This window comes from Saccopteryx leptura, chromosome 4 (genome assembly GCF_036850995.1).
Source record: "Saccopteryx leptura isolate mSacLep1 chromosome 4, mSacLep1_pri_phased_curated, whole genome shotgun sequence".
NCBI lineage: Eukaryota > Metazoa > Chordata > Mammalia > Chiroptera > Emballonuridae > Saccopteryx > Saccopteryx leptura.
In genome coordinates, this window is record NC_089506.1 from 130,366,068 (window position 1) to 130,380,879 (window position 14,812).

The 14,812-nt window shown below is 38.9% G+C and overlaps 1 protein-coding gene across 1 annotated transcript in view; it reads right to left on the reverse strand.

Annotated features, from left to right (window-relative positions):
• Positions 1-14,812, reverse strand: part of SCAMP1 (secretory carrier membrane protein 1) — a 114,593-nt gene that overhangs the window by 7,411 nt on the left and 92,370 nt on the right. The window contains exon 8 of the mRNA XM_066381694.1: positions 13,788-13,905. Within this exon, the coding sequence (XP_066237791.1) occupies positions 13,788-13,905 (118 nt within the window). The remainder of the gene's footprint in view (positions 1-13,787; positions 13,906-14,812) is intronic.

Sequence of the window (14,812 nt, forward strand, 5' to 3'; positions counted from 1 at the left end):
ACTTGTGTTTGCTCACCAACTCTGCTTGCTGTCATGCAAGTTTTTCCAAATCTTCATTCAGTGACTTGAACTTATTTACCCACATGTCTGGAGGCCTTCAGGTCAGCAGCTTGTAGCTCAAAATCTCTGACAGAGACACCGGGGATGTAACTCAGGTTGGCGCTGTCCACTGCACACTCATGTGGATGGGTGATGAACTTAAAAAGATGAGTGCACTCACAAATTCTTCAAAGCGCACTTTGAATGACTGTAGGAGATTAGATGTGAAGCCCGCTAGCTGCTGGAGATCAAGATGTTGAGCAGGGTCACTTGCTGTGCATGCATCTTTAAACTCTCCCAGTTTTTCAAAGTGTAGTAAACGACCTGTTTCAATGTTGGCAATGAAGAGTTCCAGCTTGTTTTCAAATGCAAACACTGCTTGTTGAAGGGATAAGACTGTATTTCCAACACCTTGCATTTTCACATGGAGCTGGTTCAGATGTTCAGTCATGTCCACAAGATAGAACTTCAGGAGCCACTCAGTGTTAGCTAACTCAGGACGCTTGATGTTTTCATTTCAAGAAAAGTCCGGATTTCACTCAGACAAGCCGCGAAACGGCTGAGCACCTTCCCTCTTGACAACCAACGCACACTGCTGTGCAGAAGCAGACCAGGATAATTATTCCCAACTTCATCCAGCAGTGTTTTAAACTAGTGATCATTTAAAGCTCGGGCAACAATAAAGTTGACCATGTGAATGACCAGCAACATCATCTCACCAAGCTGCTCACCACACATCTGAGCACAAAGCGCCTCCTGATGTAGGATGCAGTGAAAACTTAGGATGGGTCTCTTTTCATGTTCACAAAGAAGCGCTATGAATCCTCTGTTTTTCCCCACCATGCATGGAGCACCATCAGTACACACCTAAATAAGTTCATCCATTGGTAGATTTTTTTCTTTAGCGAACTCAGTGAAAGACTTGAATAAATCCTCCCCTCTTGTTGTCTCTTTCATAGGCAAAACAGCAAGACTTTCCTCATGTAGTGTGTCACCAACAGTATACCTTGCAATCATGCTGAACTGGGATAAATGGCTTACGTCTGTTGACTCATCCAAAGCGAGAGAAAAGAATGGTGCTGCATTTATGACCTTCACTTGTGTTGCCTCAATTTGATTTGCCATCATGCTGGTACGATCGTGAACAGTTTTTGCTGACAGAGGCATGTCTTTTATTCGTTTGATTATCTTGTCTTTATACAAAAAGTCATCAAAAAGTTCATTGGCAACATCAAACATGAATGTTTTGGAAAATTCCCCATCTGTGACTGGCTTTCCGTTTCTCACAATTGCTAAAGCAGCAGCAAAGCTAGCTGAATTCCAGTCACCTTGTTGGGTCCAAACACGGAGTTGCTGCTGACTAGCCTGCACTCTGCACAGTAGCTCTTGACATGCTTTCTTCCTGCTGTCCCCCGCTGGATATTTTGATGCAAATGTAGTATGGTGTGTGTCGAAGTGCCGCTTTATATTTGACCATTTCATCGATGCAGTTTTATCATATTAGACACACTGCAGAACCTGCTCTCTCCACAAAGGCGAATTCCTCTGAAAAGTACGATACTCCTCATCTTTTTTTCTTCTAGCCATCTTCGTCAAAAGGATTTCTGCAATTAGCTAGCTGACTACTTGATTAAAAGGAGGGAAGTTTACTTCCTGACCTCACAACGACCCGTGTACGTTACACATTATCCAATAAAAATTTGGTGTTGTTTCGGAGGACAGCTGTGATTGGCTCCAGCCACCCGCAACCTTGAACATGAGCAGTAGGAAATGGAGTGTAATACATGAGAATGTTTTATATTTTTAACGTTATTATTTTTTTTATTAAAGATTTGTCTGCGAGCCAGATGCAGCAATCAGAAGAACCACATCTGGCTCGCGAGCCATAGGTTCCCGACCCCTGTTCTAGGTGAATGAGAACTTTGTCCTTAAGTCTAAGACCACTTGAGTTCATTATACTTCTAGTGTGTATTCAGTCACTTCTTTGATTACTGATATTTTTATAGGTTAGGCCACTCCCCACTGCCCATCTTTTAAATTTTTTTTTTCTTTAGTAAATTTCTTTTTTTTTTTTTAGAGAAAGAAGAGAGAGAAGGGAGTGGGGGAGCAGCAAGCATCAACTTATAGTAGTTGCTTCTTGTTTGTGCCCTGACCAGGCAAGCCTGGGGTTTCAAACCAGAGACCTCAGGATCCAAGTTGATGCTCTATCAATTGCACCACCAAAGGTCAGGCTAAAAATCATTTTATTTTTTAATAAGAGAGAGTTTATTTAGAAAGTCACAGAGGTAAAAGATAAGGGCTTTAGGAAACAAGTTACAGAGGAAAAAGAAGGGGAAGCACGGAGAAAGAGAAATGTGCTGGGCACGGGGAGGAGGGGGAAGTAGAGAGGAGGGTAGTTAAAGGCACGGGCATGCTCCAGGGAGGCTCAAAGTCATTTTAAACAGAGCATCTAAACCTACCAAAACTTTAATTCAAAAGATGTTACTAAATAGTAATATTAAGGCCTAATGGAGTACTGTTTACAACTGTTGCAACTGTGGCTGGCTCCTAACTTCCTCCTTTAGAGAATAATTGGAACCATGGGTCTACATTGTAAAGCAGCAGCTTAGAAAAAGTAACCAACTTCAACATAAAACCAGTTATACTTGTTAAAACATTTGGACTTTATATATATCCAGATAACTTAAATTTAACTTTAATGTTTTCATTTCTTCCATGTTTGATTTTGTGTGACAGATTCTGAAGGGTCAGTCAGATGCTTCTGTCTAGTTTTCAAACCAATTTAAATAAAACAGCTATTCTGATTTGCATTCTATCCTCTGAGAAACATTGGGAAACAAGCTATCAGGCTGGTACTTCCATGATTTTACAAAAATTTTCCTTCCTTTGCATTTCCTTTACCATCATTTTCTCTATAGCCACAGTCTTTTTTTTTTTTAATCTTCTGGTTTACATAAAACACTTTTATGATGCAGTCAACACAATGAAATACCTTGGATTTCTTTCTCTTTTCAATTTTTAAAGAAAATATTAAAAGTAATGGTAGCATGAGAGATACTCCTGATCTCTCCCCTTGAAATCCAGCAAACTCAACAACTGTAAGACAGTGAAGGAACCCCAGCTGTGTTCACAGATGCACCTGAAAGATCCACACACTGAACGGACTAAAGGTGGGATGGGGTGAAAAGGGGGATGGAAGATAAAACACAATCGCAGTGGGATTTGGAGAAGAGAGGAGACAAACAATACAAACTGTGAAAAAGTTAGGAAGGAAAAGAGAAGACTGACAAGTACATATACTCATAAATCCTAAAGTTTTTTCTTCTAGTAACCATAGCCCTAGCGTAAGTATAGAAGTAATTATTTTTATTCTTTCAAAACCAAGTGTTCTATGGAACATTAAAAGTACAGATGAATTATTACTATTATGTAGTAATCAAGAAATTATCTCACAGTGAATACATATGATTAGATTCTAAAAAATGAAGTGCATTATAGAACCCTAATAAACTTTATTTGCTAGACCCAATCACAGTGCAGTGACTTCCCCTTTCCCCACAGTTTATAGGGATAAATAACCATGTGTTCTAATTTGTTTTTTGTTTTTACGAGAGAGAGAGGAGAAGAATTAACTCATAGTTGCATCATTTTAGTTGTTCATTGATTGCTTCTCATATGTGCCTTGACTGGGACATATAACTTAAATTTAACTTTAATGTTTTCATTTCTTCCATGTTTGATTTTGTGTGACAGATTCTGAAGGGTCAGTCAGAATCCAAATCCCACTGCGATTGTGTTTTATCTTCCATCCCCCTTTTCACCCCATCCCACCTTTAGTCCGTTCAGTGTGTGGATCTTTCAGGTGCATCTGTGAACACAGCTGGGGTTCCTTCACTGTCTTACATATGTAAGGCTCAAGCTGAGCCAGTGACCCCTTGCTCAAGCCAGCACCTGTATTCAAGCTGGAAAGCCTGCACTCAAGCCAAATGAGCTCACACTCAAGCTAGCAACCTCAGAGTTTCGAACCTGGGACTGCTTTCAAATTTGTATTGAGTAGCTGATGTGATATATATGGGCTTCAAAGTTTAAGTTACTTAAAATGAAATTCACTGCCTCACAGAACACAGAGGCAAAATAAAGGTAGGAAGAGCACACATTTCTCAACAGTCTTTTTATCTATATAGACCCAGAGAGCCAACTAGAGGGAAAAGACTACATAAGTGTTCAGTGCACAACGCTCAAATACTATTGCCACTCAAAACCTCGTTTACTTTCCATAAAACAAGAATATTTGTTGCCCTGACTCTGGGAGTTTTCCTCAGGATAAAATAATTATGTAAATGTGTTGTACTAATAAAAATTAATTTTTAAATAGCTGCATAAGTGTCATAGTCAAGACGCAAATCCAGCAGGGAATCCTGCCTCCTTAATTTATCTTCAAAAATATCTTAGTGTACAGTGGGTTGGTGTATGACAAAATATAAGTATATGAAAAGTAAAGGCCCTGGCCAGATGACTCAGTAGATAAAGCATCATCCCAGCACACCAAGGTCACGGGTTTGATCCCTGGTCAGGGCATGTACAAGAATCAGTCAATGAACACACAGTTAAATGGAACTAAGTGGAACAAGTTGATGCTTCTCTCTTACACTGTCCCTCTCTTCCCTCTGCCCCCTCTCTCAATCAATGGAAAATTTTTTAAAAATTGAAAAGAACTATGGTACTTTATTTAATAAAAATAATCCAAACATATGTTTTCATTAAAGCTTACAGAACACCATTTCAAAAATTCATGCTTTTATTATAAGATCCTGGTCACACCAAAATTATTTTAACTTTTTTAAAAGCTGGGAAAATATATAAACAAGTACTATAAGTAACCTAGTACTTATAATAAATTATAAAAAATAAAAATTAAGAGCAAAGTGTACTAAAAATACCGAGGACAGAATGTAAACCTGCTCAGAATGTCAATTTTTCTAGAGATTCAAAAGTATTACTGTGTCTACTCTGTGTCCCCTATATGAAAATATGCATGTAGACCAGCATTTTATTTTTATTAAATTTATTGGGTGATACTAGTTAGCAAGATCATATAGGTTTCAAGAGTATATTCAAGAGTATACATGAGCTATATATAGCACTATGTGACCACCACCCAAAGTCAAATCATCTCCTATCAACATATATATATTTGCCTCTCTTTACCTTCTACTATCTCCCCACCCTCTCTCCTCTCATAACCACCATACTACTGTCTGTTAGACCAGCACTTTCATAGGCAATGTAAATCATCTGAAACTGATTTCTAATCAGAAAAGACTATAGTGTTGCATGACTGAAAGGGGAGAGAAATGGGGGTAGTGAGAGAGCCTATCTATGATTACAGTACACCAGTACAGTAAAATTATCAGCATTCTGTCCTATATCCAAAATAAAGCCCCTCCAAAAGGGGGTGAACAGTTAACAATGCTTTCAAAGAAAAATGAAGTCACTTTTACTCCAGGATTATCTCTGTACATATAATAGATTGTCACAAAACATTTACTGCAAAACACCAATTTAACTAATAAATGAGACTTGTCATTATTCCAAATTGTATAGCCAAATTCTATACCCTCACACAAAAATAAGAGTATTTGCCGAATAGATATTTTGGTAAAGAAAAAAATTGTTAAGCACTTAGGAAAACTTATGTTTTTAATGGGGAAAAAAAGCCATTCAAAAGAAGTTCCTAAAAAGACTATGAATTATGCATTATCTATTTGTCTTTTCCATACTAAGTTATTCTAGTGTTTTTTTTTTTACAGAGTCAGAGAGAGAGTCAGAGTGAGGGATAGACAGGGACAGACAGACAGACAGGAATGGAGAGATGAGAAGCATCAATCATTAGTTTTTCGTTGCGCATTGCGACACCTTAGTTGTTCATTGATTGCTTTCTTGTATGTGCCTTGTCCGCGGGCCTTCAGCAGACCGAGTAACCCCTTGCTTGAGCCAGCGACCTTGGGTCCAAGCTGGTGAATTTTTGCTCAAACCAGATGAGCCCACACTCAAGCTGGCGACCTCAGGGTCTAGAACCTGGGTCTTCCACATCCCAGTCAGACGCTCTATCCACTGCGCCACTACTTGGTCAGGCTATTGTAGCTTTTATACCAATTAAAAAAAAGAGAAAGTTTTGGATTCCCATCATATAGATATAGATATAGATAGATAGATAGATAAATATGTGATTCATTCATTCATTGTTATTAGACCCACTTATAATACCTCTGCCTTAGCCAAAAACTATTATTCAATTCTAGTAGTTTGCTATAGAAAGCTATTTTCTTAAAAAAAAAAAAAAAAGTAAAGAAACTCCACTTAGAAATTATGTAAGGCCTGACCAGGCGGTGGCGCAGTGGATAGAGTGTCGGACTGGGTTGCGGAGGACCAAGGTTCGAGATCCCGAGGTCGCCAGCTTGAGCACAGGCTCATCTGGTTTGAGCAAGGCTCACCAGCTTGAGTCCAAGGTCGCTGGCTCGAGCAAGGAGTCACTCATTCTGCTGTAGCCCCCCCCCCAGGCACATATGAGAAAACAATCAATGAACAACTAAGGTGCCACAACGAAGAATTGATGCTTCTTATCTGTCTCCCTTCCTGGAGTCTGTCTGTCTCTATCTGTCCCTCTGTCTGACTCTGTCACACACACAAAAAAAATTATGTAAGAAAAATTTAAGAAATCTATCTTGGAAAGGTAAGGAGTGAACTATTCTCTTATTTATGAAGAGGTACAAGGGACAGGCATTTTTGCATTTCAATTTTTTAAATTTTGGATAAGATGACACTATGGGAGAAACAGCATTAAGTACCATAGTGCTCATAGTGCTATATACCAATGACCACCTACTCCAACTATGTAAGATGTAAGAATGCTAACAAAATTTTCAAAATTGTATTCACTGTAATTAAAAAAAAAAAAAAAAATATATATATATATATATATATATATATATATATATATATATATATATATACCACAGAGTGCATTTAATTGGGGATAGAAACAGAATATCCTAATAAAACAAAATGATTCTAGAGTCAAAATATTGTGTGTACAGATAATTTTTATAGGGCATTAACTGTTTATGAAGAGCCTGACACCTAGTGGTTATAAACTATGGCTACATAACCCCAAAGGATTTTTTCTATTTTTTTAAATAGCCAGTTTTGAGCAAGTGTGGAAAAGAAAAAAAGAAATCAGGTGTTTTTATTGGATCTATCAAAGTAAGAGAAATCTATGATGTTAAAAATATGAAAGCTGTCTCAAATTATATTTTAGCTTATATTATTCTCATTGATTATACTTATAAACTCACACAGAAAATCATCTCATTTAAATTTCTTATTTCACAGGAATTTGAAATGATATTCAGAGAAGTTTAGAAACTTGTATAGACTGAAAGACAATAAACACATATAAAAAAGAGGTAACTGGGAACTTCTTTAACTATTAGGTAAAAGAAAAAAAGGTCAACCAAAATAGAGTATGTTGCATAACTTTTATATCAATACCTTTATTTGAGAAGCAGTCCTGTTTCTTTTGAATATCTTGCATTCAACAAGCACAGCTCTAACACTTTACCTTTCATGAACTGGACCCTGAGGAACTGTGTACATGGGAAACACTGTAGGTCACATACTTCAGAGTGCTGCACAGCAGCTGCAAAATCAACACTTCCTCGACACTCAGACTCTACTAATCACCTGGCACCACATTCCCCACCACTGCTAGTTATGTTCCCCCCCGCAGGTTCTTCAATACTGGGAATGTTCTACCCTAGCCCTCTTCTCACTGCATATCCATTTTCTAGGCTTTTTTTTTTTACATCAAGAAGTCAGTACTTCCTAAATCTAGAAATCCAGCCTAGAGCCCTTTCCTTTGCTCCCACCTAATATATCCAAAAGCCGACCAAGTGATTATACTTTAATGCCCCGCCAGAATTTTAAACTCTCCACACACACAGTTGAAAACATCATACTCAAATTTGCTCTTCTTCCTGAACAACCCATCTAAAAACCTGGATTTCATCCTTGAGTCTTCCCTCATCCTCCACTTCCAAGTTCTAGTCAAATCAATCACTATCTGCTCACTTTCTCTTAGTTTAGGCCACCATCATTACTAACCAGCTTCCTAGTTTATCTCCCAATCTAAATCTCTCCAGGTACCACATCTGTACCCCACAAATGCCAAATCTATTCCTAAAGTCTTTCTAAAGCTCAAATTAATTCAATTTAACCACTTTCCTCTTTGAACCTCTTCTAAGCTCACCATCACTTTTTGGAAGAGATCCAATCTCTAACAAGGCTTCCTAGTTTATAAGACCCTACAGAATATAAGAACACACAGGTGTGTGTTCAGCCTCATCTTTGCCTGTCCTCCACAACCAAGAGTCCACTTTTCTCCCTGCACGACTCAAGCACCAAGCTTATTTCCTACCCATTTTCAGCCACTTATAATTTCCCTGAATATGCCATGGAAATGGTATCCCTGCTAAGTGGTACCTACTTACCCTCTCCCTTCCCTTTATTTTTTAACTTAAGTAACTCCTGTTCATCATATCTCATGCAAAGCAACACAAAAAGACCTCACTACTAAAAGAGATCTGCAAAGTTTAGTTAGGTGTCCCCTCTTATGCACTCCCTGCATTTGGCCCTCTACTAGCCACTAAATCACTGGCTCATGGTATCCATTCATTTATCTTCCACACAGAAATGTGAGCAAGAAGCTTCTAGTGCATGTAGTACCTGGCACATGACACACACTCTTCACTGGTTGTTTAACAAATGAATGGAACCTGCAACATACCACAAAACTCTCCCTTGTACTCTAATTTTATTACATTTCTAGTTTTATAAAGCACCCTCAACAATATATCTGGAATAATAAAGGAATTGTCCAAAGAGATATTGTAATGATCAGGTTATAGTCTCTAGTTACCAATCAAATGCAATCTAGGTAATGATGTGAAGCTATTATATTTTTTATATGTGATTATCATCTATAATCAGTTCGTTCTGAGAAAAAAAGAGTGTCCTGAATGATCAGGGTAGACCTGATTGAATTACTATAGTTGAAAGACCTTGTGAACAGAACTGATATTTCTCTGAGAAAAAAGAAATTCCACCTGTGACTAGAGCTTTGGCTTCTGCTTGCGTTTCCAACCCTTCCTGACTGCCTATCCTGTAGATTTCAGACTCACCTAGCCAGCCCCCAAACCATATAAGTCAATTGTTTACAGTAATACCTTCATTCTGTTGTTTATCTGGTGGAATATGGACTGATACAGGCACCTACTGAACGAAAGTACACATCAAACCAGACCCTGAATATAAAATGTTAAAGGGGTCAAAAAGACCAGAAAAGAAAATTAATTTTAATTGAGATCCTGTGCTATGCAACTGACATTCATTGTTTCATTTAGATAGTAGCAGTTATTCTCATTTCTTCATTCATTCAACATATATCTGAGTGCCCATCACACGCCATTCTCTGCCAGTCACTGCTCTAGATGTGAGGAATACAGCTGGAAAGCACACACAAGGTCCCTGCTCTCAGGGAGCTCAGAGTGTGGGTGAGGACAAGGAACCTGAGTGCTTACCAGAGCATGCCTCAGTTCACACAGCTGTATGTGCAGGGGCCAGAATTTCAACCTGAGTTGTGTGGTTCCAAAACTCTTGCCCTTCTCTTTTAATTCCAATGCTAAAAGATGTTCACCCTGAAGGAACTTAACAAGCTGGGTACCCAGAAAATGTGACCAGCTACTACAGAGTGTAATGCAGACAGCAAGTTCCCCAAGAATATTGAGGATGATAATCCCTAAGACATGGGGTAAGAGAAAGATTCTGGGGAAGAGTCAGGAAGATTTGAGCAAGTCCTTAGAAGGATACTAGCAGAAATGGTGGGTGAAGCAGCCCAAAAGTTAAGAAACATAGCATGAACGAGAGCTGGGGAGGGCACGCACGTGCTGCGTGCACAGAAACTGGGGCACACAGTTCAACTAGAGCAGAGCATCTGGCTCCAGGAGCCGGCAAGGGGCTAGCGCTACCTCCCTGCAGTGACCACAGCACATTCCCTAAGGGGCTAGCGCTACCTCCCCGCAGTGACCACAGCACATTCCCTAAGGGGCTAGCGCTACCTCCCCGCAGTGACCACAGCACATTCCCTAAGGGGCTAGCGCTACCTCCCCGCAGTGACCACAGCACATTCCCTAAGGGGCTAGCGCTACCTCCCCGCAGTGACCACAGCACATTCCCTACCCCAGGTCCATGTCAGAAAACTTCACTGTGCTGGGTGTGTAGTAACTATATATCAAATGGACTAAAGAAAGTGGGAGCAAGATGTTACCAGTAAAAAAAAATCTGATTAACAGAGGTTGTGACTGAAAAAGAGGACAGACAGAAAAATAGTAAAAATATATAGAGATATATAGACATAATCTAAGAAAGTGACTAAAAAAAAGCAATGGAAGCACGGACAGATATAGTCACAGTGCTGACACAAATGTTAAACAGGGTCACCTGAAAAAGTGCTCGGCACCACCTCAGTTATAGCAGGTATTTAATAAATGTTCCTTTTAAAAAAAAAGTTTCACTGAGATAAAATTTGTAACTATACAATTTAGCCTTTTAAAGTGAACAAATCAATGGTTTTTAGTGTATTCACAGTGTTGTGACTATATTCTCCATACAACTTAATTTTAGAACATTTTCATCACCCCAAAAAGAAATTCCCTATTAGCAGTCACTCTCCACCCCACTCCCAACCACAGACACCCACTAATCTACTTTCTGTTTCTACAGGTTTGCCTATTTTGGACATTTCATAAAAACAGAATCATACAACATCTAGTCTTAATAAATGTTTCTTGAATATGAATTAAGAATTTCAAAAAGAAATTCTTCTGAGAAAAAAATGATGAGTTTATAATGTATTACTGTGAAATGATGATACCACTCAACTGCTGCTGTAAATAGTCACCTGAAGATTCCATTCAATTTGTAATGCAAGCATTATATCTTCCAACTCCCAGATTCCAGGTCACCCAAATAGAGAAGAAACTGAATCAATGAGGGAGGTTGAAAGTCCTCCAAAAAAAAGATAGTATTATAGCTCAAAAAGCAGAGCTGACTGCATTTAAGAAGACTTTTACTAAAAAGCTGAACAAAAAAATGAAGAGAGAAGGAACAGCCTCAGGCAATGAGAGTCAGAACACAACTAGGAAGGCTGAGGAAGGCAGACACCTGGAGCACAGAAGGCCACACAGTTCAAGGAGGAGGAAGGCGGAAAAAAGACTTTAGGATTTAGTAACTCTACAAAGCTGAGTTTCCATAGTATGTATATGTCACTTGGAAAAGAAATAAAAGCTTTTATGAGAGAAAATGAGTAGCAAAATTTGGACAGAAACAACACAGTCTAACCTTCATAGAGTTTTGAGAAGAACAAAAGGCAAATGTAAAAGTAAAATACTTCAAGAGTGGAAAGTGTTCTTAAATATAAGGTACAATTATTTCTATACATTTCTTGTACCTATTCTCAAGTTACTAGGTATTTAAGAATTAAGAAAACGTTGTATAGACTTATTTTTTTTAGAGTGACACCCACCAAAAGTCTTTATCATTGTAAAACATAGGTGTTACTCTCAGGGTTTCTATATCATGTTTGGACACATGCAGAATAAAAAAAAATATTTATCTAAAACACAAACTTTATATAAATATATAAAAACATTGATTTATTTTCCACCCTACGAAATGACTTTTTAAGGCATGAAAACAGCCCTGGGAATTCTAAGAAGTGTAGGTTAATTGGGCAGTCACTAAAAACAAAATTCATGTCATAACCCAACCTGAACCTGCCACCAGCTCACTTTATATTCTTAAATAAGTAATTTAGTCTTTAAATTTTAAAATCAGGCCCTGGCAGGTTAGTTCAGTGATAGAGCGTCGACCCGGTGTGTAGAAGTCGCAGGTTCGATTCCCGGTCAGGGCTCACAAGAGAAGCGTCCATCTGCTTCTCCACCCCTCCCCACTCTCTTCCCCTTCCACAGCCATGGCTCGATTGGTTCAAGCAAGTTGGCCTTGGGCACAGAGGATGGCTCCGTTGCTCCTGCCTCAAACACTAAAAAAATGAAGCAATGGCCTCAGATGGGCAGAGCATCATCCCCTAGTGGGCTTGTCAGGTGAATCCTCATCCAGGTGTGAGATCCTATCTCTCTGCCTCTCCTCCTCTCACTAAAAATAAAAATAAAATTTTAAAAAATAAAAAAATTTTTTGCTTGACCAGGCTGTGGCGTAGTGGATAGAGTGTCGGACTGGGATGCAGAGGACCCAGGTTCAAGACCCCGAGGTCGCCAGCTTGAATACGGGCTCATCTGGCTTGAGCAAAAAAGCTCACCAGCTTGGACCCAAGGTCGCTGGCTTGAGCAAGGGATTACTCGGTCTGCTGAAGGCCCACGGTCAAGGCATATATGAGAAAGCAATCAATGAACAACTAAGGTGTCGCAACAAAAAACTGATGATTGATGCTTCTCATCTCTCTCTCCGTTCCTGTCTGTCTGTCCCTGTCTATCCCTCTCTCTTTCTCTCTGTCCCTGTAAAAAAAATAAATTAAAATAAAAAATAAATAAATTTTAAAAACAAATAAAATGGCCCTGGCCAGTGGCTCAGTGTAGGCATCAGCTCGGCATATGAAAGTCCCAGGTTCAATTCCCAGTCAGGGCACACAGGAGAATCAACCATCTACTTCTCTACCCCATCCCACCCCCTTCTTTCTCTCTCTCTCTCTCTTCTTCTCTGGCAACCATGGCTCAAATGATTAAAGCAAGTTGGCCCGAGGAGCTGAGGATGGCTTCATGGCCTCACTTCACATGCTAAAATAGCTTGGTTGCCCAGCAGCACAGCAACACCCCAGATAGGTAGACCATCACCCCATAGACAGCGTGCCAGATGGATCCAGGTCAGGGTGCATGGTAGGAGTCTATCTCTCTGCCTCTCTGCCTCCCACTTAATAAAAAATAAAAATAAAAAATATGCCACCTGACCAGGCGGTGGTGCAGTGGAGTCAGACTGGGACACGGAGGACCCAGGTTCAAAACCCCAAGGTCACCAGCTTGAGCACGGGCTCATTTGGTTTGAGCAAGGCTCACCAGCTTGAGCCCAAGGTTGCTGGATTGAGCAAGGGGTCACTTGTTCTGATGTAGCCCCCAGATCAAGGCATATATGAGAAAGCAATCACTGAACAACTAAGGAATTGCAACGAAGAACTGATGCTTCTCATCTCTCTCCCTTCCTGTCTGTCCCTCTCTCTGACTCTATCTCTGTCAAAAAAATAAAAAACAAAAACAAGTGCACATACCACACTTCATTAACAAGGCTAATATCCTTAATATTTTTAAAAATCAGAATATATAAAAAATAATCCAAATTTTAAAAACCAGACTGACTCTTAAATTGATGGAAAAAGACTTCAATTAATAGGATTTTAAAATATGTCCTTTTTACAGAAACTTTAAAATGTGATGTAATTTTCTAAAAAATTTTATGAACTTTTTTTTTTTTTTTTTTTTTTTATGAACAACTTTTTAACTGGAAAAAGTAATTCTCAGACAGCAAAACTGCAGAACAACAAAAAGAAATGCTTGTGATTACACTAAAGTAAGAGCAAATGGGAAAATGAGTTTCACTATAATAATTTGCAAAGTTTCACTTACTTTTTTAAACATAACTAGTGAGATGACTGCTGATGCGGTGAAAAGTGCTGCTATGATTATCATCATGATTCCGACAGGAATACTTTGGTTGAGACCAGTAAGGGATGAAATCCAACCACTATGAAGTAATAAAAAGTATAAACAGGCAAATAAGTCAATGCAGTCCTTTAAAAAAATAACATAACTAACATTTAGCTCTTATGAGCTAAACAATGTTCATGTTCTTTATACGTGTTAACTCATTTAATTCTCACAACAATACAATACAATAATGCTGTTGTTAATCCTTATCTTGCAGGTAGGGAACTGAATCACAGTGATACTCAGTACCTGCCAAGGTCACACAGCTAATAAACAGCATAGTCTGAATTCAAACCCAGACATCAAACTCCAACCTTAGGTGTATACCATCACACTTTTTATATATATTTTTATTTATATATATATATATACACACACACATATATCTCTCTATATATATCTCTATATAGATGTAGATATATATATATATTTATATATGTAAAATATATATATTTTAGCGAGAGAGAGAGAGAGACAGGAACAGACAGGGACAGACAGGCAGGGAGGGAGAGAGATGAGAAGCATCAAATTCTTTGTTGCGGGGCTCCTTAGTTGTTCAGTGAGTACTTTCTTTTTTTTTTTTTTTTTTTTTTTTATACTTTTTTCAATTTTTTTTTTTTTACAGAGACAGAGAGAGAGTCAGAGAGAGGGATAGACAAGGACAGACAGACAGGAACAGAGAGAGATGAGAAGCATCAATCATTAGTTTTTCATTGCTCATTGCAATACCTTAGTTGTTCATTGATTGCTTTCTCATATGTGCCTTGACTGTGGGCCTTCAGCAGACCGAGTAACCCCTTGCTCGAGCCAGCGATCTTGGGTTCAAGCTGGTGAGCTTTTGCTCAAACCAGATGAGCCCGCGTTCAAGCTGGCGACCTCAGGGTCTCAAACCTGGGTCCTCCGCATCCCAGTCCGATGCTCTATCCACTGCGCCACCACCTGGT